The sequence below is a fragment of the Chelonia mydas genome, chromosome 2, assembly GCF_015237465.2.
Source record: "Chelonia mydas isolate rCheMyd1 chromosome 2, rCheMyd1.pri.v2, whole genome shotgun sequence".
Classification (NCBI taxonomy): domain Eukaryota; kingdom Metazoa; phylum Chordata; order Testudines; family Cheloniidae; genus Chelonia; species Chelonia mydas.
The window spans coordinates 262114213-262137812 of NC_057850.1; the positions used below are offsets into that span (position 1 = coordinate 262114213).

At 55.7% G+C, this 23600-nt stretch overlaps 1 protein-coding gene across 1 annotated transcript in view; it reads right to left on the minus strand.

Annotated features, from left to right (window-relative positions):
• Window positions 1–2739: 2739 nt before the first annotated feature.
• Window positions 2740–23600, minus strand: part of IQCA1L (IQ motif containing with AAA domain 1 like) — a 78366-nt gene continuing 57505 nt past the window's right edge. The window contains exons 12-18 of the mRNA XM_043538848.1: window positions 11461–11543; window positions 10985–11092; window positions 10309–10508; window positions 10007–10093; window positions 8249–8426; window positions 3296–3534; window positions 2740–2844 (exon numbers count right to left, since the gene is read on the minus strand). Coding sequence (XP_043394783.1) covers window positions 2740–2844; window positions 3296–3534; window positions 8249–8426; window positions 10007–10093; window positions 10309–10508; window positions 10985–11092; window positions 11461–11543 — 1000 coding nt within the window. The remainder of the gene's footprint in view (window positions 2845–3295; window positions 3535–8248; window positions 8427–10006; window positions 10094–10308; window positions 10509–10984; window positions 11093–11460; window positions 11544–23600) is intronic.

Here is a 23600-nt window from a genome sequence, read left to right on the forward strand (position 1 = left end):
CAAGGAGGGCACCCCAGGTGGGCTGTGTGGCTGGGGTGGCTCCCTGGCCTGGCTGGGCCTCACAAGGAAGGAAAACTATTTTTGGCATGTATTTCTCTTGTGAGTTTGTTCCAAAGTAAAAAGGTGGGAATGGGAGCTGGCCTCTGTGAAGCATCTAGGAGTTAGCCTGGGCTCTCTACTCTGCGGCCTGGCAGCTCACACACCCAGCTGAGCTGTCAGGCTCTCCTGGGCTCATGGCGCCTTTAGCTGGGACACCACAAGCTGAATAAGCTGTTTAAGCGGCTCCAGCCATTGTGAGAGGGGAACAGCAGCCACTGGGAATCACTCTAGATAAAGCAACAGAAAAGATTTTGCTTCAAAGCACCTTCACCTTGCATGGTCCCTTGAGAGATGTGTTAACTACTTATGCTAAACAGTCTGTTCCACCTTGCAGTGAGCTGTGGCGCTCTGAGGCCAGGTCTGCGCTGCAGACCTAGGTCAGCATAACTATGTCGCTCAGGGGTGTGAAAAGTCTGGAGGCCTTCTCCTGCCGACACAACTACTGCCTCTTGGGGAGGTGGATGAACTACTCCACTCCCATCAGCATAGGAGCATCTTCACTCAGGCTATGTCTACGCTACCACTTGTGTCACTCGGGGTGTGAAAAAACCACCCCCCAAGCAACGTCAGTTACACTGATAGCAGCCCGGTGAGCACCGTGCTATGTCGGCCGGAGAGCATCTCCCAGAGCTACAGCTGCTATCAGAGGTGGTAACTGACAGCAGCACTCCCTGCCGGCGGCATGGAGCGTCTCCCCCAGACGAGCTGTATCCCTGCATGTGTAGACGCCCTTCAGCGCTGCAGCTGCGCTGACGCAGCGTTTTAACCTTGCCCAGACCTGAAGAGGAGCTCGGTGTAGCTTGAAAGCTTGTCTCTCTCACCAACAGAATTTGGTCCAATAGAAAATATTCCCTCCCCCACCTTATCTTGCAGAAACCAAACAAGAAAGCTCTGCTAAGGCGAGTATGAACCTGGCAAATACTGAACTGACTCTCTCAGAGCTGGATAGTCCTCAAGGTTCGATGAGTTCTACAAGCCCAGGGGAGTCAGAGCTCTACAGCCAGACATCTGAGAGTTCCCGAGCCCATTTCTGACCGGAGCATGCAGAAGTATCTTTCGTGCCCCCACTTAACTCTAAATAAGATGAACTGATTTTGCCCAAACTTTAAAATAATAATAATGAAAAAAATGCACTTCTGGGCCACTCTCCTGGCTGGAGAATCCCAGCACAAGGGGAATGGGCCTGTGGAAGTTCGGAACCACTGCAAACGGCCAGTGAGAATGTAGCGGACAGAGGCACAACCCCACTGGGAGCTCCCCTGCAACCTGGGAGACACCTGGTCTCTGCCTTGCTCCATCCCTACAGTTCATTTTCTGTTAAGTGCCGGCAGAGACCTAGATGCTGAGCCAGACACACAAATGAGTCGCTGCCCTGCAGAGAATGTGCTGCGAACCAGCCGAGCACATATGGTGCCACCATGGCAGGAATTTGGCCAGAAGAGGCCCCCACCCCCCTACTTCCTGCAAATACAGAGCTACCCAGGGCTTTGCCCAGTTTAAATGGCTGGAGCAATGCAGCTCCCACCACTTCCCAGTGGCACCGTCCAGTAACCAGCAGCGCCTGGCATTCTTCCCCTTTGCTCAGTCACTCACATTCCACGGTCCAGTCACGCTCCCAGGGCTACACTAAGCGCCTCTCCCTTCTTGGGGCTCTGCAGACTGTCCCCACAAACTGTGCACCCTCGGGCAGCTACACAGCTCCTGGAGCTCCCTCCATGTGAGGACCGAGAGCCCCAGAGTTGAGTGCAAGGTCTGAGGGAATGGGGAAGAGAGGAGCATGGTGTCCCATGTGCGTGCATGTGTGTCCGTCCCCAGCTCCCTATAGGGATGGGGAAACCCCCTTCTCAGGGACTGGGGACCCAGAACTGCATGCAGGGTTCAGGGGATGGGAGCTGAGCAGAGGGTCCCAGAAGTGTCTCTGCCCAAAACACTAGAGGGAGGGGCTGCCCCCCATTCTCTGGAGTAGAGGCATTTGTGTGCACAGCTCAGAGCTGCCTGGGCTCAGGGGCAGGGGGCTCGTTCCCTCTCAGGGCTGCATGAGGGCAGTGACCCAGACCATGGGCCCCCTCACACTGGAGCTGGGACAGGATCTGGGCAGACCCACAACGTGCTCCCGGTTGCCATTCCAGGCGTAGTTGGGAGTGTACGTCTTGGCTCTCTCTCACCCCACATGCACCACTCTTGCTCATCCTATGTATGCATGCAGACCCCCAGGTGCACCCGGTACATGCATACATGCCCCCACATGCACACACGTGCATGCACACACACAGACACACATCACATGCATGCACAACACTCCAGGCTCACCCCACATGCACACGCATGCACACACACAGAGACACACACACCACATGCATGCACAACCCCCCAGGTGCACCCGGTACATGAATACATGCACACATGTGCACACACACAGAGACACACATGCACAGACACCCCCCAAGCTCAAGTACACCGCCCCTCCAGGTTTGCCCCACATATGTACTTGCACTCCCCCAGCTCACTCCCATCCATGCACAGACCTCTTTCTGCACAGACGGGCTGGACGAAGAATAAGTTGGCTTTATGGGGCTGCCCTGCCCAAGGGCCCCAGAGCATAAAGCCCAGGGAGGGAGATGCAGGACCCCTCAGCCAGCACTATTTCTTCCCTTTCTTGTCCTTCCCCTTTCCCTCCTTCTTGTCTGCTCTCTCCTGCGCTGCCTTGAGTCGCTTCTTACCCAATGGAGTCTTCATGTACCAGTCCTGCCAAGAGGGCACAAAGAAGCAAGTGAGGTCAGTGCAGAGCTGATGCTGCACTGCAGAGGACACCCTGGGTTGGGGGATGGCAGGGGTGGGCCTGAGTCAGCCCCTAGTGGTGACAGTGACATGGTGGGCAGGGACCTGGGCAGGTTAGGGGGCTTGGGGGGAGGGCCCCCCGTGTCTGCCTCGAGGGGTGACAGTAACATGGGGGAGGGGCTGGAGGGAGGGACCCCCTGTGCCTACCCCAAGAGGTGACAGTAATGTGGAGGACAGGGACCAGGCTGGGTGGGGTGCTGGGGGTAAGTCCCCCTGTGCCTGCCCTGAGGAGTGACAATAACGTGAGGGGCAGGGACAAGGTTGGGGTGGGAGGCTGGAGGGAAGGGCTCCCCTGTGCCTTCCCCAAGGGGTGACAGTAATATGGGGGGGCTGGGATCTCTGGGGCTCAGCCAGGCACCTGCAGTGTCTTCTCCTCCTCACTGTAAATGGGGTCGGCCTTTGCCAGTTGCTGCAGGAACTCGCTTGCCCCCAGCGGCTTCTTGAGCATCTGCAGCAGGCGCCGCTCAGTCAATACCATCTGTACGGCCTGTGCCATGTGCCCCTGGCTGTAGCCGTCCGAGAGCTTGGCCAGGGCACTGACGTCCAGGGCAGTGGTGATGGTGCCGCCATGCTTCTTGATCAGGCGCTGCCAGGTCACTAAGGAGGCAAAGGGGACAATGGTGGGCGAACTCTGGGAGTGACCCGCGTGTGCTGGGGGGAGGGGATAGGAGGAGAGACAGGGCACGGGGTGGAGGAACTGGGGGGGCTGCAGGGGAAAGACATAATGTTCCAAACTCCCACCACCACCACGACGGAGCAATGCAAGCCGGGGGGCGGGACATCTGTGCAGTAGCAGATGCAGAACAGGCTGAGTGGGGGAGGTGTTAAGTGGGTTTTCTCCAGACCCTTCTCGTCACTCAACCAGGGTGAACTGCAAACAGACCGGGGCAGACAAACCCCGAACGCTGGTGGATATTCCAATACTTAGATTTACCCAGCCAGCCCAAAACAGCTTCTACAGCACCTCCCTGGTTACTCAGACGTCCAAACAACACAGTTCCCTTAAAGTATCCAGCCTCAGGCCTCCATCCAGACACACCTGTCAAACATAGGATGATAAACTCTGAAAATCCTATTTCATCATATAAAAGAAAAGGCTCTCCTGATCCCAAAGAACCAAGCCCCAGACCCAGGTCAAATGATAACTCAGATCTTACCCAAAATACACGCTTATAGCCAATTCTTATTAGCTAAACTAAAATTTATTAAAAAAGAAAAGAGAGAGAGAGAGAGAGAGTTGGTTGAAAGATCAATATACATACAGACTTGAGTTCAATTTCTTGAAGTCCAGATACCTAGCGGAGATGGTGAGTTTGTAGCTGCCAAAAGTTCTCTTAGAAATAGTCCAGAGGTTATAGTCCAATGTCCATAGTCAGGGTGACTCCAGTCAGTGCCTGGGGATCTCAATTCTTATGGCTCAGGGTTTCCCCTTCTTGAAACCCAAAGCAGATCTGAGATGAAGAAGGATCGTGTCCCAGGGTTTTTATACATTTCCAGCAGCCTTTTGGCCTGAGAAAACAATAGGCTTAACTTTCCTTATCCCAAACATCCTGGCAATTAGCACAGGGTCATTTATCCATTAAGCAGTTCAGATACAGGTTACCACAACCTTCAAAGAGACATATAGATAATAATACGATTTCACTCCAGTGTCTTCCTAAATGTTAATACTCCTTTTTTGATCTTTGAATCAAAGCTATAGCGATAGACAAGACTTGTTTGCTGACCTCACAAGACCTGAGCAAACATCTCCCCTTCTACCTCTAACAATGCCGGCTGCATTTCAAAGCTCTATTCATTTCCATCTCTTCCTAACCCGTCTTTAAAGTTCGGCCATGGGTCAGGTCAGTCTGGGAGTTAATTAACTCTTTTTGGCCCTGTGTCACCTTTCAATGAGATGATATATTACACGCATAACATCACACCTTCCCAGCTCAGCACCGCCCAGCCCGCTACTCTGGCTGCTGCTGCTTGGGGTCCTGGAGCTGGGAACTGCCAGCTCCTTGGCTGGACTGGGGTTTGAATCATGCAGTCACCTTCCCCTACACTCTAGTGTTAACAGTTAATAGTAGGGACTCACCCACAACTATTTCACATTTGGGGACAATGTATACCTTCAAATCAGCGGCACTGCTATGGGAACCCGCATGGCCCCACAGTATGCCAACATTTTTATGGCTGACTTAGAACAACGCTTCCTCAGCTCTCGTCCCCTAACGCCCCTACTCTACTTGCGCTACATTGATGACATCTTCATCATCTGGACCCATGGAAAAGAAGCCCTTGAGGAATTCCACCATGATTTCAACAATTTCCATCCCACCATCAACCTCAGCCTGGACCAATCCACACAAGCGGTCCATTTCCTGGACTCTACTGTGCTAATAAGTGATGGTCACATAAACACCACCCTATACCGGAAACCTACTGACCGCTATGCCTACCTACATGCCTCCAGCTTTCATCCAGACCACACCACACGATCCATTGTCTACAACCAAGCTCTACGATACAACCGCATTTGCTCCAACCCCTCAGACAGAGACAAACACCTACAAGATCTCTATCAAGCATTCTTATAATTACAATACCCACCTGCTGAAGTGAAAAAACAGATTGACAGAGCCAGAGGAGTACCCAGAAGTCACCTATTACAGGACCGGCCCAGCAAAGACAATAACAGAACGCCACTAGCCGTCACCTTGAGCCCCCAACTAAAACCTCTCCAGCGCATCATCAAAGATCTACAACCTATCCTGAAAGATGATCCCTCACTCTCACAGATCTTGGGAGACAGGCCAATCCTTGCTTACAGACAGCCCCCCAACCTGAAGCAAATACTCACCAGCAACCACACACCACACAACAAAAACACTAACCCAGGAACTTATCCTTGCAACAAAGCCCAATGCCAACTCTGTCCACATATCTATTCAAGTGACACCATCATAGGACCTAATCACATCAGCCACACCAGCAGGGGCTCGTTCACCTGCACATCTACCAATGTGATATATGCCATCATGTGTCAGCAATGCCCCTCTGCCACCATGTATATTGGCCAAACCGGACAGTCTCTACGCAAAAGAATAAATGGACACAAATCTGACATCAGGAATCATAACATTCAAAAACCAGTCGGAGAACACTTCAATCTCCCTGGTCACTCAGTAAGAGACTTAAAGGTGGCAATTTTGCAACAGAAAAGCTTCAAAAACAGACTCCAACGAGAAACTGCTGAACTGGAATTAATTTGCAAACTAGATACCATTAACTTGGGCTTGAACAGAGACTGGGAGTGGTTGGGTCATTACACAAATTGAATCTATTTCCCCATGTTAAGTATTCTCACACCTTCTTGTCAACTGTCTGAAATGGGCCATCTTGATTATCACTACAAAAGTTTTTTTTCTCCTGCTGATAATAGCTTATCTTAATTAATTAGCCTCTTAGAGTTGGTATGGCAACTACCACCTTTTCATGTTCTCTGTATATATATATATATCTTCTTACTATAAGTTCCATTCTATGCATCTGATGAAGTGGGCTGTAGCCCACAAAAGCTTATGCTCAAATAAATTTGTTAGTCTCTAAGGTGCCACAACTACTCCTGTTCTTTTTGTGGATACAGACTAACACGGCTGCTCCTCTGAAACCCAGACGCTGCAATTCGGGGGTGGGGCAAGGAGACTGGGAAGTCACAGAGCGATGTCCCCAGAGAGCTTTGGGGGGCGGGGGGGGATGCTCAGGGAGGGATCAAGCCAAGCAATAAAAGAAGGTAAATCCCCCAGGCTCCCCCTCATTCTGAGCCCCATCCTGCAGTGAGTCCCTATAGGGCCCTGGACTTGAATGTAATCGTCCCGCACACCTGCACAATCCAGGCCACTGCCTCCTGCACTGGGGTAAGGTCCTTCCCAGGCTAGCAAATGGCTCTTGCTGCTCACAGCTGGCTTGCTGCTGCCCATGGCAGGTGTGTTTGATTTTAACTCTCTTGTAATTCGCACTCATCTTAGCTGACTTGCATCATGTTGATTTCAGACCAATTCTCTCATTCGCAAAGGTTGTTTTCAGTTCTTATTTTGTCCTCCAAAGTGCTTGCAACCCCCGCAGCTTAGAGTCACCTGCAGATTTTATAAGCATCTCTCCTCTTCTTTGCACTACCTAGCCTGCTTGATGGCCCATTAAGGACCATCAGCTACACAACTGACCCATTGAAAGAAGGCAGATACACCTTGTGACTCAGCCAGGCATGCAGGGACATGCCTATGGACAGAACTCTGAGGTTTTTCCATGCCATGTGCTGGGTAGCTTGTGTTTGGAACAAAGGAAGCACAAGCCACATGGCAAAAGGACTATAAAAGGCAGCTGCATCATCTCCATTTTGTCCTCAGTCCTGCTTCTTACCTCTGGAGGGACTTTGCTACAAACTGAAGCTCTGAACAAAGGACTGAATGACCCTTCCAAGCTGTGGATGTATTCCAGAGACTTGACTTAAGCCAGCAGTTTATTCCATCACTACTACAAGCCTGAACCAAGAACTTTGCCATTACTGTATGTAATTGATTCCATTTAACCAATTCTAGCTCTCATCTATATTTCTTTTTATGAATAAACCTTTAGATTTTAGATTCTAAAGGATTGGCAACAGCGTGATTTGTGGGTAAGATCTGACTTGTATATTGACCTGGGTCTGGGGCTTGGTCCTTTGGGATCGAGAGAACCTTTTTTCTTTTACTGGGGTACTGGTTTTCAAAACCATTCGTCCCCATAACGAGTGGTGCTGGTGGTGATACTGGGAAACTGGAGTGTCTGAGGGAATTGCTTGTGTGACTTATGGTTAGCCTGTGGGATAAAACCAAAGTCCTCTCTGTCTGGCTGGTTTGGTGCCTTAGTAATGAAGAACCCCCGGCTTTGGGCTGTGACTGCCCTGCTCTAAGCAATTTGTCCTGAACTGATACTCTCAGTTGTGTCCCACCAGAGGCCGCATGGTTACAGGGGGATGGAGACCAGGAGGGGAAGGTCAGGCTCAGAGAGAGGAAAGAGCCTACTAGTTTGTTGCTGGTCAGGCCAGTGTGAGGCCAAGCCATGTAAATAGTCTGTCAATAGTGGGAAACTGGTAGTGGGAAACAGACACTAAATAAAGAGCACGGGTGTTGCACCAGCTTGGAGTGTCCCTGAATCTTTAAGGTGCAGGGTCAAGGAGCCAAATCCAACGGGGCACCCCATGACAGGCCCCCAAAGCACTGGTGAAAGGGGAAGGAACCAGCCAGTCATCAGCACCAGTTGGCTGAGTTTACAAGCAGCTCTGCACCATAGCGGGATGCATAGTCAGGCCGGGGGAGGAGGAGGATCCGCTCGTAGGCTTTGCACAGCATCTTCACGTCGGCTGCATAGGGCTTGTCCGACGTGCCGATCAGCAGCACCCGATCCTCTGGCTTCAGCAGCTTCAGGGCTTTGGGCAAATCCCTCTTCAGACGCTTGGGGTCAGCCTGCGAGGCAGCAAAGGGCAGAGTCATGGGGCCAGGTCGAGCCCACGGGCGGGGGGGCAGAGTTACGGGGGGGCTGGTCCAGGGAGGGGAGGGCAGGGTCCCTGGGGTCCGGTCGAGCCTGCAGGAGAGGCAGGGAGGCAGAGTTACTGGGCTCAGGTCGAGCCTGTGTGCAGTGGGGGGAGAGTTATGGGGGGTCCAGTCCAGCCCTGGGCAGAGGGGGGACAGAGTTACTGGGGTCAGGTCGAGCCCACGGGCGGGGGGACAGAGTTACTGGGGTCAGGTCGAGCTCCAGGCAGGGAGAAGGCACGGTCACTGGGGTCAAGTCAAGCCCATGGGCGAGGGGGCAAAGTTATGGGATTCAGGTCAAGCCCATGAGTGGGGTGCACAGTCACTGGGGCCAGGGTCCCTGGGGTCAGGGCGAGCCCGTGGGCCAGAGTCCCTGGGGTCAGGGCGAGCCCGTGGGCCAGGGTCCCTGGGGTCAGGGCAAGGGGTCTGGCACAGGTTAGGGTACAGCTGTTCCAATGCACATTCTCAGGTGCTCCTGCCCCTGCCCCTCTGGCATGAACTGGGGCAATGTCTGTACAAGTCATGAATTCTGGCTAATGCCCTGAGGTGTATTCTGAAAACCAGTTGTATCATGAGTGCCTATATGTCAGTGGGGCCAGCACTGCTGATGGGTCTCATAGTGGGGACACACATGAAAGATACCATGGGGTTCTTTAGATTTAACAACCCTACTCAGGGGCAAACACCCGAAAACAATAGGTCAGTGAAATCCCTAGAAAACCAGTTTCGCTGACTCTTGGGACAGGAGAGGGAAAGGCAGGAGCAGTGGGAACTCACCCCGAAGACAGAACAAAGGATGCCAGGGGGTTTAAGCAGCGAGGCATATGAACAAAAGGAGGCCAGATAAGAGGAAGTAGGAGAGACCAAGGTCACCCACCATGTAGCAGCCTTATAGGGCAGGGGTCCCGTGCTCACTTTCCTGAGCCCACATGGTCCCAAAGACTGCACAACTGATGGGATGCTGACACCCATCCAAAGAACGCCCTGGAATGGTGAGGAAACTGAGGCAGGGACATGGGGGTAGTGTGTGTTGTTTTGTACTCTCCTGTGCTTTTCATGGTTATGTCAAAGAGTATTAATGTGTTCCCCTCTGTGTGTAAGGTGTGAGTGTGTTCACTGCTTCACAGCTGCTGCGTGCCCCTAGAGCATTAAACAGTAACCAGAAGCTTCGCACGTCAGGGCAGAGCTCTGGGAAAGGGCGTGTTTGAGTACAGGGGAGTCTGAAGGGTCAGTGTTGCACTCAGCTGTGCTAGATGGCTGGACAGTGGCTTCCAGCACTCCTGAGAGGGGGCCAGACAGAAGGCCTGTGCCCTGAGACTGTGACTAGAGACCCAAGGATTGGGGCAGTGGCTGGACCATACAGGCTCCGGGACCCAGAGCAGCAGAGGCTTGGACTCCCCTGCCAGCAGTCCTACTGTGTGGCCAGGAGGGGATGCTAGCTAGGATCTATGACACCCTCCCCAATCCTGGTAACACGGTCCCCCACCCCAGCAGCCCCCGGCCCCAACTCTCACCTGCTTCTCCTCTTTCGGCACCTTCTTGTAAAAGGTTTTCTCTGCATTCCCGATCCAGACCACAGACGGCTGCATCAACCTGGCCACCTAGAGCGCCCGAGAGGAGGTTTAGCCAGAGCCCCCAGCCACAGGGAAGGGGAGAGTAGGCCCCTGGCCCGTTAGGACACCCTGCCCACCCCACCCCGCAACACCATACTGCACTAGGCCCAAGTGAAAATCTGCCCTGTCCCTCCTCTGGGGTCTGAGCTCTGCCCTGCTTAGGTGGGGAATGGCCCATGTCCTGCCCTGTGTTATGCCGGTACCTTGAACACCATGTGCATCAGCATGCTGAGGCCAGCCTTCCCCGGGTACTTGCCCACCAGGTTGTCTGGGGACAGGTCGAAGAGGTTGGCGCCCGTCTCGGTGCACACAGCGTGGACCAGCATCTTCTTTCCAGTTCCAGCAGGCCCAGCAAGCAGGATGGACTTCACCAGCGGCGCTAGCTCGTGCACTGTGGGGGACCCTGGGGGACAATGGGGGCGGGGCAGGGAGAAGGTTTCTGCTTCACCCCAACATAGCTGTCAGAGTATCCCATGGAGACACCCGCCCATGTGAATGCCCATCCCCTACCCCACAGAAAAACCAAATCATGCCTGACTCCTGTATGGGAATGCTAGGCCATGCCTTCCCTCCTCCCCCTGCATGGGAGTGCCAGCCCTGCCCAACCTCCCCCCACCCCACAGAAGTGCCAGGCCTGGCCAGACCCTCCTCCCCCCGTGGGAGTGCCAAGCCATGGTGCCAGGCCCTGGCAGTAACTGGGGTGGTGCAGGGCTTTCAAACACAGCAAGTTTGTTCTTGCCAGGGGATACTGCAGGGATACTGCACCCTTGTGCAGTGCACACCCCAACATCTGTTGCAGGGCAGGGTACATCCATCAAACACCTGCCCCCCCTCGCCAGCCCCTCCACGTGCACCGGGATGGGGCGGCTGGTCCCTTACCCAGGCGAAGGATGGCATACAGGGTGATGTTCTGCCTGATGTCCATCACCGAGGGCGTGGGTTCAATACCCGCCATGCGCAGGGTGGTGCCCAGGTAACAGAAATCGCCTGTCAGGGGAGGCAGGCTTGAGCAGTAGGGAAGAAGGGGACAGAGACAGTTCCCCACCCTCCACCCCACCGGTGGTGAGAGACACGGGCTGGGTCAGACCCCTCCCCACACACACATCCTCCCACATACAGCAGCATGCTAGTTGGAGCGAGACACGCACCTCCCCCTTCCCCTGCCTGCATGGGGCGGGGAGAGGACTCCTGTCCCCACTCCCTCCCCTAAAGCAGCAAACAGCTCCTGTCCCCTTTGCACCCCCACCCCCAGGGTGGGGAGCTGGCCTGCACCCTCAACATAGAACTGCTGGGGCAGCGAGCTGGTCCCTTCCTCCACAGGGCCCATCCCACCCCGTCGGCCCTGGCGGACTCACCCGTGTAGTCAGCCAGCTGGACGCGCTGGGCCTGCTTGATGATTCCCTGCAGCACCAGCTCCTCGTACAGAGAGTCCAGGGTCCTGGAGGGGGAGCGGGGATTAGGGGAGCCCGGCGCCTGGCTGTGCCCAGCTCCACCAACAGTCTGGGGGGCAGATTGGGTCAATATTGCCACCAGAGCCAGGGAGAGCTGCAGCAAGGTGCAGAGGCTGGGGAAGCCCCGCCAGGGCCCATCCAGTCTAGCCCCGGACAGCACTGTTCCGCAAGAGACAGACTAGCAGGGATCTGACAGAAGCGTGTCAGGGGAGCTGGGGGGCTCACCCCGGAAAGGGGAGCTGTGGGGAGCAGGAACTGGGTGTGTCCGGCCCACTGGAGTGCAGGAGGGGTCAGGGCACAGGGGAGCTGGAGGTGTGTGATGAAGTGGGGGGTTTTCTTGGTTTTTCCTTGTTGTTTCCAACAGTTTGCATACAGAGGGGTTGGGACTCAGTTTCCCTGGGTGTTACTGGTTTAACGAGGGGATGGGAGAGGGGGTTTGTTGGTAAGGAGGACCGGCGACGGAACTTGGAACCCCAGCGACTGGTGACCTGGTGACCGGGAGGCCCAGCTCAGGAGTCACAGCTGGTTTCAGCCAGCGGGAGGACAATGGGCTGCGGAGAGGGGACCCCGGTGACCTGACCAGGCAGTTCCAGCCAGAGGAGCCAGAGGACAGAGGAGAGGAGAGGGGGCCCAGGCGACCCTGTTTACCTGGAGAGAAGACAATGGACAGAGGCGGGGCCTGGGAGCAGGTTATATCGGATGCCCATCTGGGAAGCAGGGGGGCTCTGGGCTGGAGAGAGGGAGCAGGCAGAGCCCGCCTGGATGCAAGGGAGACTTGGATGTGCTGTGCTTGAGGGGGGCCAGGCCTGAAGGCGCTGAGAGTTTTCTGTGCTGTGTTCTGATGCTCAATAAACCCTCCTATTTTATGCTGGCTGAGAGTTACTCTGGTCTAGAGAACAGGGTTGCATTATTCCCTCTGGGAGTGGAGGCCCCAGGGGCCCAGAGCGAGTGGACTCCGTGAGGGGGCCCACAGCGAGAGACAGGCGTGCTAAGGCTCAGAGAGGTGCGGTTCCAGGAGGTCGAAGGGCTTAACCCCTGAGAGAGAGTGGACCCCCGAGAAGGGGTGTGTCACTGAAGGGGGTTCCCCCCATGGACCGCATGGGGCCAAGAGTGGGCATGACCTGTGAGTCCATGACAACGTGGTAGCAGAGGATGGTTGGCGGATGCACCCTGTAGACGGTTGTCTGCGAGTGCAGGCGCTTTGCAGTGAGTGGCTGCCAGCGATAAAACGAGGGAATTGAAAGGAACCAGCATGGAAATGGCCTAGCGCCGTAAGAGGGACCTGGCACGTCTGTGCAGGGAGAGAGGGCTGAGCATCGGGAGGCTCACTGAGGAGCAGCTGATGGCTCAGCTTGTAAAGAACGACCAATCTGAGGAACAGGCTCCAGACCCCAGGGGGGCTCCCAAGGTGCCCGGACTGCCAGGGAGTAGCCATGGGGGCAGTCCATGTAGCAGCCGGGAGTCTCTCAGACCCGACTCCCCAGTCAGCACAGGGGGACCCCAGTCAGGTTCCTCCCTAGAGGAGTTGCGGAGACTGGAGCTGGAGCTGAAAGAGAAGGAGCTGGAGTTGGAGAAGCGGAGACTGGCGGACAGAGAGAGAGAACGAGAGGACCATGCAGACCAGCGGTAGTATGAGTTGGAGTTGGAGGAGCAGTGGGCCAAGAGGGCCTGCTGGGGGGTAAGTGGGGAAGGGCCCCGAGACGCCAGTGTTGTGGGGAATCTAGACACAAAACTGCTGCCCCAGTTTAAGGATGGGGGGGATACTGATGCCTATCTCACAGCCTTTGAGAAGGTGTGTGATCTGAACCAGATTGACCCCGCAGACAGGCTCCACTGTCTGACCCCCCTGCTGGGTCCCAAGGCCATAGAGACATTCCCAGCCAAATGGCTGGTATGGAGATGTGGGACTATGACCTGTTCAAACAGGCTTTGCTGCTGTTTGAGCTGACCCCCAAGGTGTACAGGAAACGATTCCAGGGTGTACACAAGACCTCAGGTGTCACTTACAAGGAGGTCGCCAACCTGCTGGGGGATATCTCCGCAAGTGGGGGAAGGGCGCAGGGGCCACTGCCGTAGAGGACGTGTATCACCTGGTGGGGTTGGAGCAGCTGTAGGACATCTGCCCTCCAGACCTGAAGATGGGGTTAGTGGACCGGAAGCCCAAAGATCTGCGCAGTGCGGGGGCACTGACAGATGAGTTTGTGGACAGCAGATCAGGGGCAGGAGGGAGACCCCCACTGGGGACTCAGAAGGGGAGTCACCCAGATACCTCTCAAAGGTGGGACCCCAGGAAGCCCAACTCAGGGGTGCCCGGAAATGCCGGCGCGGCTGACCCTCCTGGTGGGACTTGAGGGACCTGAAATGTAATTACTGTGGCCAAAGGGACACAAGGTGGTGCAAGGCCTGAAGATGAAGGAAATGGCAGCCAAGCAGAACCCTCGGGGTGTCAACTAGGTAGAAGCCCACCAAGAGGGGGCACCGCCGGTCCAGGGGGCTGCAGTCGATAGGGCTATGCCAGGGGGAAGGGACCGCCAGGCCAGGCCAGCAGGGGAAGGTGGGGATCCAGGTGGGGCGGATTGACCTAGGAATGTGGCAGGGGAATTTATTGGGACTGTCTGGATCGGTGATGAGATAGCAAGGGGTGACTTCACTGCCTGGGACGATACCTGAGCCAGGAGGGGGGTTGGGGTGAGGTTACACCTTCTGCCCAGGAAACTGGACAAAGGCTGGAGGAGGAGCTGTGGGGAGGCTTGGTGAGTCAGCTGGAGCGGGTTTCGTTTTTGGAGTGGGCTGGAGAAGAGGAGGGAGCCCCCAGAGCTGGGGACTAAGCTCCCTGCCCCCCAGAAGGACCTGACTAAGGGGTCCTGTTTATGCCTGCAAGCTCTGGTCTGGACTATGTTCCTGTCGTCTCTAATAAACCTTCTGTTCTACTGGCTGGTTGAGAGTCACGGTGAATCGCAGGAAGTGGGGGTGTAGGGCCCTGACTCCCCTAATCTCCGTGACAGCTGGTGTCAGTGGTGGGATCTACTGCACCCCATGGACGGTGCTTCCTGCAGTAAGTGACTGGGGAGCAGTAAAATGAAGGGGGATTGACAGGGACCAGGCATACTGAAGATTCAGAGAGGAGCGGTTTCGGGGGGCGGAGGAGCTACGCTTAACCCCTGGGAGTGTGTGACCAGGGAGAAGGACTGCTGCAATAACAGGGTCCCCTTGGGCACTGCGGTGAGCAGTCTCAGGGGCGGAGGAGTCTGCGGCTTGTCCCTGAGAGAGAGGTGGTGACCTGGAGAAGGGCTGGCACAATTGGGGTTCCTCCTGGAAACCATGGGGAGCTGTGAGCACACAGGCCTGCGAGTGGCCAGCAGGAAGATGTGCCTTAAGAGCGACCTGGTGGAGCTGTGCAGGCAGAGGGGGCTGCGCATTGGGTGGCTCACCAAAGAACAGCTGATTGCCCAGCTGGAAGAAAAGGATCGCTCAGATGCACCGATCCCTGCCTCTGAAGGAAGCAGCCCGGCAGATGCAGCGTGGCCCCGGTGCCTGACCCGGCTGGGAGGGGTCATACTGCTGCCAAGAGCATCCCGAGACCCCCCTATCTATGCCTAGGGGAGGGGCTGGGAGGACCCCAGCAAATACCAAGGGCACCCTGACCCCGGCAGCCAGCAGGGGATCCTCCCGGCGGAGCTCCCCATCCCTGGAGCTGAGGCGACTGGAATGGGAGAGAGAGATAAAATTGAGAGAGCTGGAGGATCACGAAAAAGAGCGAGAGGATCACGAAAGGCAGCGTCAGCATGAGTGGCGAGGCGAGGCTGAGCAGCAGCAAGGCCCTGGCTGTGTTGAGTAAGGAGGGACCCAGGACTGCAAGGAGCTTTGATAAGTGCCTCCTGGCCCAGCGTAAGGAGGCGGAGGACATAGATGACTTCCTGAATGCCTTTCAGAATGCCTGCTAGATGCACAGCGCTGACCCTGCAGACAGGCTCCAGTTTCTCACCCCCTTACAGGACCCCAAAGGCGTGGAGGTGTACAGCCGAATAAAAGGGGTGGAGGCAGGGGACTATGAACTATTCAAAAAGGCTCTGCTCCGTGAGTTTGGGCTGACCCCCGAGATGTACCGGAGAAGGTTCAGGAGTCAGCGTAAAGCCCCTGAGGGCACATATTTACAGCTGGCCCTCCGGATGCAGGGATATGCCCACAAGTGGGCAGATGGGGCCCAAACTAAGGAGGACCTGCTCGACCTATTTGTACTGGAGCAACTGTATGAACAGTGCCCTTCCCACATGAGGTTATGGTTGGTGGACAAAAAGCCAGAGAACCCGCAGCACGCAGGGCAGCTGGCCGACGAGTTTGTGAACAGTCAGTCAGGGGGTAGCCGGGAGGAGTCCCAAAAGAACAGGCCGGCCATGATGCAGAGAGAGAATCACCACAGGACCTCCCAAAGGGGGAACATGGAGAACCCCCTCCCAAGGGGAACGCCTGGCGTGGGGACCCTCCGACCTGCTCAAGGGGACCAACATGACTTGAGCTGCTATCACTGTGGCCAGAGAGGCCACGTACGGACCCAGTGCCCCAGGCTCAGGGACAGACTGAACAGACCCAACCTACCCAGGGTTAACTGGGTAGGGACCCAGCTGGACGAGGGGCAGACGGCCCAGGCAAGGGGGGCTGCCAGCTTACCACCTGCTCAGGAGGGAAGAGTACCCCAGGCCAGCTCCGCCAGAGGGCTGGAGGCTCTGGACTCAGGGTTCTAGGTTTACAGGGTGGGCGCAGGGCTGTCCCTCCGGAAAGAGTGCCTTGTTCCTTTGGAGGTGGATGGGAGGAAGGTCAATGGATACTGGGATATGGGCGCGGAGGTGATGCTGGCCCGGCCCGAGGTGGTGGACCCAGATCAGGTGGTGCCCAACACCTACCTGACCCTGACGGGCATGGGCAGGACCCCATTCAAGGTGGCCGTGGTGAGGGTACATCTGAAATAGGGGGACAAGGAGGGCCCCAAGGATGTGGAGATGCACCACCATTTGCCCACTGAGGTGTTGATGCAGGGGGGACCTAGAGGACTGGCCAAGCAACCCCCAGACCGCCCTAGTCGTGACCCGTAGCCAGAGCCGGCGAGGGGCACTGCACCCTGACCTTGGGGGGGGTACCTCACCGGAGGTGCAGGACCCTGCCCCTATGGGGAGGGAGTGCCCAGGGACAAAGCTCAGAGAGGTTGCGGCCTCAGACCCAGCCAGCAAGAGAGAGCAGGCCCCCATCCCTTCCCCAGCCGCTGAGTTCCAGGCTGAGTTGAGGAAAGATCCCTCCTTGCGGAAGCTCAGGGACCTGGCCGACCTCAGTGTGGGACAGACCATGAGGAGAGGTTGCCAGGAGAGGTTCCTGTGGGAGAAGGGGTTCCTGTACCGAGAATGGGCTCCCCCAGGGGAAGCGGAGTCCTGTGGGATCAGGAGGCAGCTGGTGGTCCCCCAGAAGTATCGCCACAAGCTCCTGTACCTGGCCCATGACATCCCCCTCGCAGGGCACCAGGGAATCCGGCGCACCCGGCAGAGGCTGCTACAGAACTTTTACTGGCCCGGGGTCTTTACCACGGTCCGGCAGTATTGCCGATCCTGTGACCCCTGTCAGAGGGTGGGGAAGGCCTGGGACAAGCAGAAAGTGGCTTTGAGACCTTTGCCCATCATAGAGGAGCCTTTCCAGAAGGTGGCTATGGACATAGTGGGGCCTCTCAGCAAGACGACCCGGTCGGGGAAGAAATACATTCTGGTGATGGCAGATTTTGCCACCCGCTACCCCGAGGCAGTGCCCTTAGCTTCCATTGAAGCCGACACCGTGGCAGATGCGCTCCTGACCATTTTCAGCCGAGTGAGTTTCCCCAAGGAAGTCTTGACAGACCAAGGATCCAACTTCATGTTGGCCCTGATCCGGTGTTTGTGGGAGAAATGTGGGGTCCGGCACGACTGGGCCTCAGCGTATCACCCCCAGTCCAACAGGCTGGTGGAGAGGTTCAGTGGAACGCTAAAGATGCTGCTGCAAACATTTATGAACCAGCACCCACAGGACTGGGACAAGTACTTACCTCACCTGCTGTTCGTGTACAGGGAAGTACCCCAGGAGTCTACCAGGTTTTCACCTTTCGAACTGTTATATGGAAGGAGGGTAAAGGGGCCCCTGGACCTGATGAGAGATGAATGGGAGAAGGCCACACCCGATGGGGAATCAGTGGTGGAGTTTGTCCTGACCTTCCGAGAAAGACTTGTTGAGCTCATGGGCTTGGCCAAGGAGAATCTGGCCAGAGCCCAGAGGAAGCAGAAGGTCTGCTATGACCACATGGTGCGGGCCCGCGCCTACGTCACCGGGGATCAGGTAATGGTTCTCATTCCCATGAGAAAAAACAAACTACAGGCCGCCTGGAAAGGCCCTTTTAAAGTTGTCAAGAAATTAAATGAGGTAAACGGGCGCACCACCGCCAGGTGTACCATGTGAATATGATGAAGCCATTTATGACAGGGGGAATGTGGTGTTGGCCATGTGTGGACAGTGGGAGGAGCAGGGAGATGACCCTTTAGTAGATCTATTCCAAGACAGGAGTTGGCTCCCCCCGGAAACAATTCCTCTCTCTGATTGCCTAACCCCTGCCCAGCAAGCTGAGATCAGAGGGGTGCTGCATCTGTACCGACAGCTGTTTTCCAACCAGCCTGGACGCACTAATCTGACTGTCCACCAGGTGCAGACAGGATCGCACCAGCCGACAAGATGCTTCCGCTTCCGAGTCACAGGGAAAACTGCTCAGGACCTGGAAAGAGAGGTCAGGGACATGCTGGCTTTGGGGGTGATCCAGCCATCTTCTAGCCTTTGGGCCTCGCCGGTGGTGCTCGTCCCCAAAAAGACGGGTCGATTCGGTTCTGTGTGGACTATTGGAAGCTCCGTGCCATCACTGTAACTGATGCCTACCCCATGCCCAGGACTGACGAGCTCCTAGACAAACTGGAAGGAGCTCAGTGCCTTACCACCATGGATCTTACAAAGGGCTACTGGCAAGTGCCGCTGGATGCAGATGCCCAGCTGAAATCGGCCTTTATCACCCCTCTGGGGCTCTACGAGTTCCTGACCCTGCCTTTCGGTCTCAAGGGAGCGCCAGCCACCTTCCAGCGCCTGGTGGATCAGCTACTGAGGGGGATGGAGAGTTTTGCCGTGGCGTATATTGATGACATAGGGATAGCTCAGTGGTTTGAGCATTGGCCTGCTAAACCCAGGGTTGTGAGTTCAATCCTTGAGGGGGCCATTTGGGATCTGGGGCAAAAATTGGGGATTGGTCCTGCTTTGAGCAGGGGGTTAGACTAGATGACCTCCTGAGGTCCCTTCCAACCCTGGTATTCTATGATTCTATGACATCTGTGTCTTTAGCCAGACCTGGGAGGACCATGTGTCCCAGGTTAAACAAGTGCTGGACCGACTCCAGGAAGCTGGGCTGACCATAAAAGTGGAGAAGTGCAAGGTGGAGATGGCTGAAGTATCTTACCTGGGCCACCGGGTGGGGAGCGGCTGCCTAAAGCCAGAACCAGCCAAGGTGGAGGTGATCAGAGACTGCCCGTGCTCCAAACCAAAAAACAAGTACAGGCCTTTATTGGGATGGCGGGGTATTATCGAAGATTTGTGCCCCACTTTAGCACCATAGTCGCCCCCCATCACTGAGCTGTGCAAGAAGGAGAAGCCAGACAAGATGGTCTGGACCGAGCAGTGCCAGAGGGCTCTCTGTGCGCTGAAGGAGGCTCTAGTCAGTGGCCCGGTTCTACCATTTATTCCTGTGTGCCCTGACCCTTCCTTAGAGAAGCTGAGGGCCCTTGCTGGCCCTAGCACTGCAGGATCCCACGGGGAGGACAGCCAGGAGATATTCCTGTGGGAGAAGGGATTCCTGTACCGGGAATGGGCTGGTTCAGGGCAAACTGAACTTTGGAAAGCCAGGAGGCAGTTGGTGGTTCCCCAGAGGTACCGCCGCAGACTGTTGTACTTGGCCCACGATCTCCCCCTTGCGGGGCATCCGGGCATCCGGCACCAGGCAGAGGCTGCGGCAGAACTTTTACTGGCCCGGGGTCTTTGACGCCGTCCAGCCGCATTGCAGGGCCTGGGACTCCTGCCAGAGAGGGGGAAGGCCCGGGACAAGGGGAAAGCAGCTCTGAGACCTTTGCCCATCATAGAGGAGCCTTTCCAGAAGGTGGCCATGGACATAGTGGGGCACCTCAGCAGGGCAACTTGGTCAGGGAAGAAATGCATTCTGGTGGTGGTAGATTTTGCTACGCGCTACCCTGAGGCAGTGGCCTTGTCCTCTATGGAGGCAGACACCGTGGCAGACTGCTGCTGACCATTTTCAGCAGAGTGGGGTTCCCCAAGGAGGTCCTTACACACTAGGGGTCTAACTTCATGTCAATCCTGCTCCAGTGTTTGTGGGAGAAGTGTGGGGTGCAACACACCTGGGCCTCAGTGTACCACCCTCAGTCCAACGGGCTGGTGGAGAGGTTCAATGGGACCCCAAAGATGATGCTGAAAACCTTTATGGACCAGCACCTGCAGGACTGGGACAAGCATTTACCTCACCTGCTGTTTGCATACAGGGAAGTGCCCCAGGAATCCACAGGGTTTTCCCCGTTTGAGTTGCTGTATGGGAGGAGAGTGAGGGGACCCCTCGACTTGATGAGGGCTAAGTGGGAGAGGAAGGCCTCTCCCGACGGAGAATCAGTGGTGGAGCATGTCCTGACTTTCCGGGAAAAGCTCGTGGAGCTCATGGGCTGGGCCAGAGGAAACCCAGCCAGGGCGCAGAGGAAGCAGAAGGTCTGGTACGACCACTCAGCACGTGCCCGCTCCTATGCCATCAGGGACCAGGGGATGCCCCCGTGAGGAGGGACAAGCTGCAAGCTGCCTGGGACGGCCCCTTCAAGGTCATCAGACAGGTAAACGAGGTGAACTATGTAGTGGAACTGTCCAACCAGGCTCACAGCAGCCGGGTGTATCATGTCAACATGATGAAGCCGTATTGGGACAGGGAGAAGTTGGTGCTGGCTATGTGTGGGCAGGGGGAGGAGAAGGGAGAGGATCCCCTAGTGGGACGCCTCCCTGAGGCTGGTCCTGACCCCTCGCTGGAGTCAAATTCCCCTTTCAGACCAGCTCACCCCTGCCCAGCAGGCCGAGATCAGAGGGTGCTGCCTTCATACCGGCAGCTGTTCTCCAACCGGCCTGGGCTCACTAACCTGGCTGTGCACAGGGTGGAGACGGGAGCCAACCCTCCCATCTGGTGTTCCCCATTCAGGGTCACTGGGAAAACAGCCCAGGACCTGGGGAGAGAGGCTGGGGACATGCTGGCTTTAGGGGTGATCCAGCCGTCCTCCAGCCCCTGTGCCTCACCCGTGGTGCTGGTCCCCAAGAAGGACGGGTCGATTCGGTTCTGTGTGGACTATCGGAAGCTCAATGCCATCACCGTGTCTGATGCCTACCCCATGCCTAGGACCAATGAGATCCTAGACAAGTTGGGGGGTGCCTGATACCTCACTACCATGGATCTTACCAAAGGCCACTGGCAGGTGCCTTTGGACCCAGAGGCCAGGGCAAAGTCTGCTTCACCACCCCAATAGGGCTCTTTGAGTTCCTGGTCCTTCATTTCAGCCTCAAGGGGGCACCTGCCACCTTCCAGCGCCTGGCGGACCAGTTACTAAGGGGGATCGAGGACTTTGCTCCAGTGTATATTAACAATATCTGTGTCTTTAGCCAGACCAGGGAAGAACATGTGATCCAGATGAAGAGCGTGCTGGGTCACCTCCAGGATGCAGGACTGACCATAAAAGCTGGAAAGTGCAAGGTGGGGATGGGCCACAAGGTGGGACGTGGCCACCTGAAGCCAGAGCCAGCCAAAGTGGAGGCAATCAAGGACTGGCCCGCTCCCCAGACTAAGAAGCAGGTCAAGGCTTTCATTAAGATGGTGGGGTACTACTGGAGGTTTGTTCCCCACTTTAGCTCCCTGGCAGCTCCCCTCACGGAGCTTTGTAGGAAGGGAAAGCCAGACAAGGTGGTCTGGACCGAGCAGTGCCAGAGGGCTCTCTGAGCGCTGAAGGGGGCACTTATCCAAAGCCCGGTGCTGGTAAACCTGATTTTAACAAACCCTTCCTGATGTTCATCGATGCCTGACACGGGGCTGGGTGCGATGCTGATGCCAACTGATACTAAGGGGGAAAGACACCCCAGTGCATACCTGAGCAAGAAGCTGCTGCCCCGGGAGCAGCACTATGTGGCTAGAGAGAAGGAATGCCTGGCCATGGTGTGGGCCCTTAAAAAACTACAGCTGTATCTATTTGGACGGCGCTTCACGGTGTGCGCTGACCATTTGCCCCTGACGTGGCTGCACCAAATGAAAGGCCAAGCTGCTGAGATGGAGCCTGCTCCTCCTGGGTTATGACATGGAGCTGGTCAATGTGAGGGGGAGTGCCAATGTTATAGCCAATGCTTTATCACGGGGCGGGGGGCCCTGAACTTCCCCAGGTCACTGGCTAAGTGACCCCACTCAGTTCAGACTCGGAGGGGGGAGAGATGTGACGAAGTGGGGGTTTTCTTGTTTTTCCTTGTTTTTTCCAATGGTTTGCATGCAGAGGGGGTGGGACTCAGTTTCCCTGGGTGTTCCTAGTTTAACGAGGGGATGGGAGAGGGGGTTTGTGGTTACAGAGGATCGGCAACGGAATTTGGGACCCCAGCCAGTGGCCTGGAGAATGGATACCCCAGCGACTAGTGACCTGGTGATCTGGTGACCGTGAGGCCCAGCTCAGGAGTCACAGCCAGTTCTGGCCAGTGGGCTGCGAAGAGAGGACCCTGGTGACCTGACCAGCCGGTTCCAGCCAGAGGGGGCCAGAGGACGGAAGAGAGGAGAGGAGGCCCAGGTGACCCTGTTTACCTGGAGAGGAGACAATGGACAGAGGTGGGACTTGGGGGAGGGGATATCAGATGCTCAGCTGGAAGGGGGGCTCTGGAATGGAGAGAGGGAGCAGGCAGAGCCCACCTGGATGCAGAGGAGCCTTGGATGTGCTGTGCTGAGGGAGGCCAGGCCTGAGGGCCCTAAGAGTTTCCTATGCTGTCTTCAGACACTCAATAAACCCTCCTGTTTTACGCTGGCTGAAAGCTACTCTGGTCTAGAGAACAGGGTTGTATTTTTCCATCTGGGAGTGGAGGCCCCAGGGGTCCAGAGAGAGAGAACTCGCTGAGGGGGCCTACAGCGAGAGACAGGCGTGCTAAGGCTCAGAGAGGTGTGGTTCCAGGAGGTGGAAGGGCTTAACCCCCGAGAGAGAGTGGACAGCCCAGAAGGGCTGTCTCACTGAAGGGGGTGTGATGGTGCACCCCATAAGGTTTTATGGAAATATGCTTATGAATGTATATATATGACATAACTGGAATATGTTTTATGCTACATATGCCATGTAACATATCTATGTAAAGGTTATGATCTACTGAATATATTCATCCAATTTGTATGCATGTGTCATTGTTGTATTTGAAGTTATGAATATTGGCTGTATACTTGTTTGATTTTAAATAACCTTAGTAAGGCATTTGGTCAGCTTCTTTAATGAACAATGGATGTTGGAAGGCCCCAAACCACATAAGAGGTCTTCCTGGAGACATTCAAGATACCATGTGGGCAATGGCTGCTGCCTGTAAAAACTGAGTCATGCGTGGACATGTGACTTGCCCAGGTGACTCCAAAACTCCATCTTGGAGCTGGACTTTGCATAGGAGAGAGGAGGGGGTCTCCTCCCACAAGAGAAAGTCTATTTAAGCCCGTGGGAGACCCCTCCATTTTGTCTTCAGCTGGCTAAAGAAGTAGCCTCTCCACCCCCCAGGATACCTGAAAGAAACTGGAACAAAGGACAGTAACTACAGGGGGTGTGAGTGACTGCTGGACCCAGACTAGAAGGAGACTAGTCTGTAAAAGGAAGCTTACTGGAATTCCTCTGAGGGTGAGGTTTTTATCTGCATTCAGCTTTCTTACTGTATTAGACATAGATTTGCATGTTATATTTTATTTT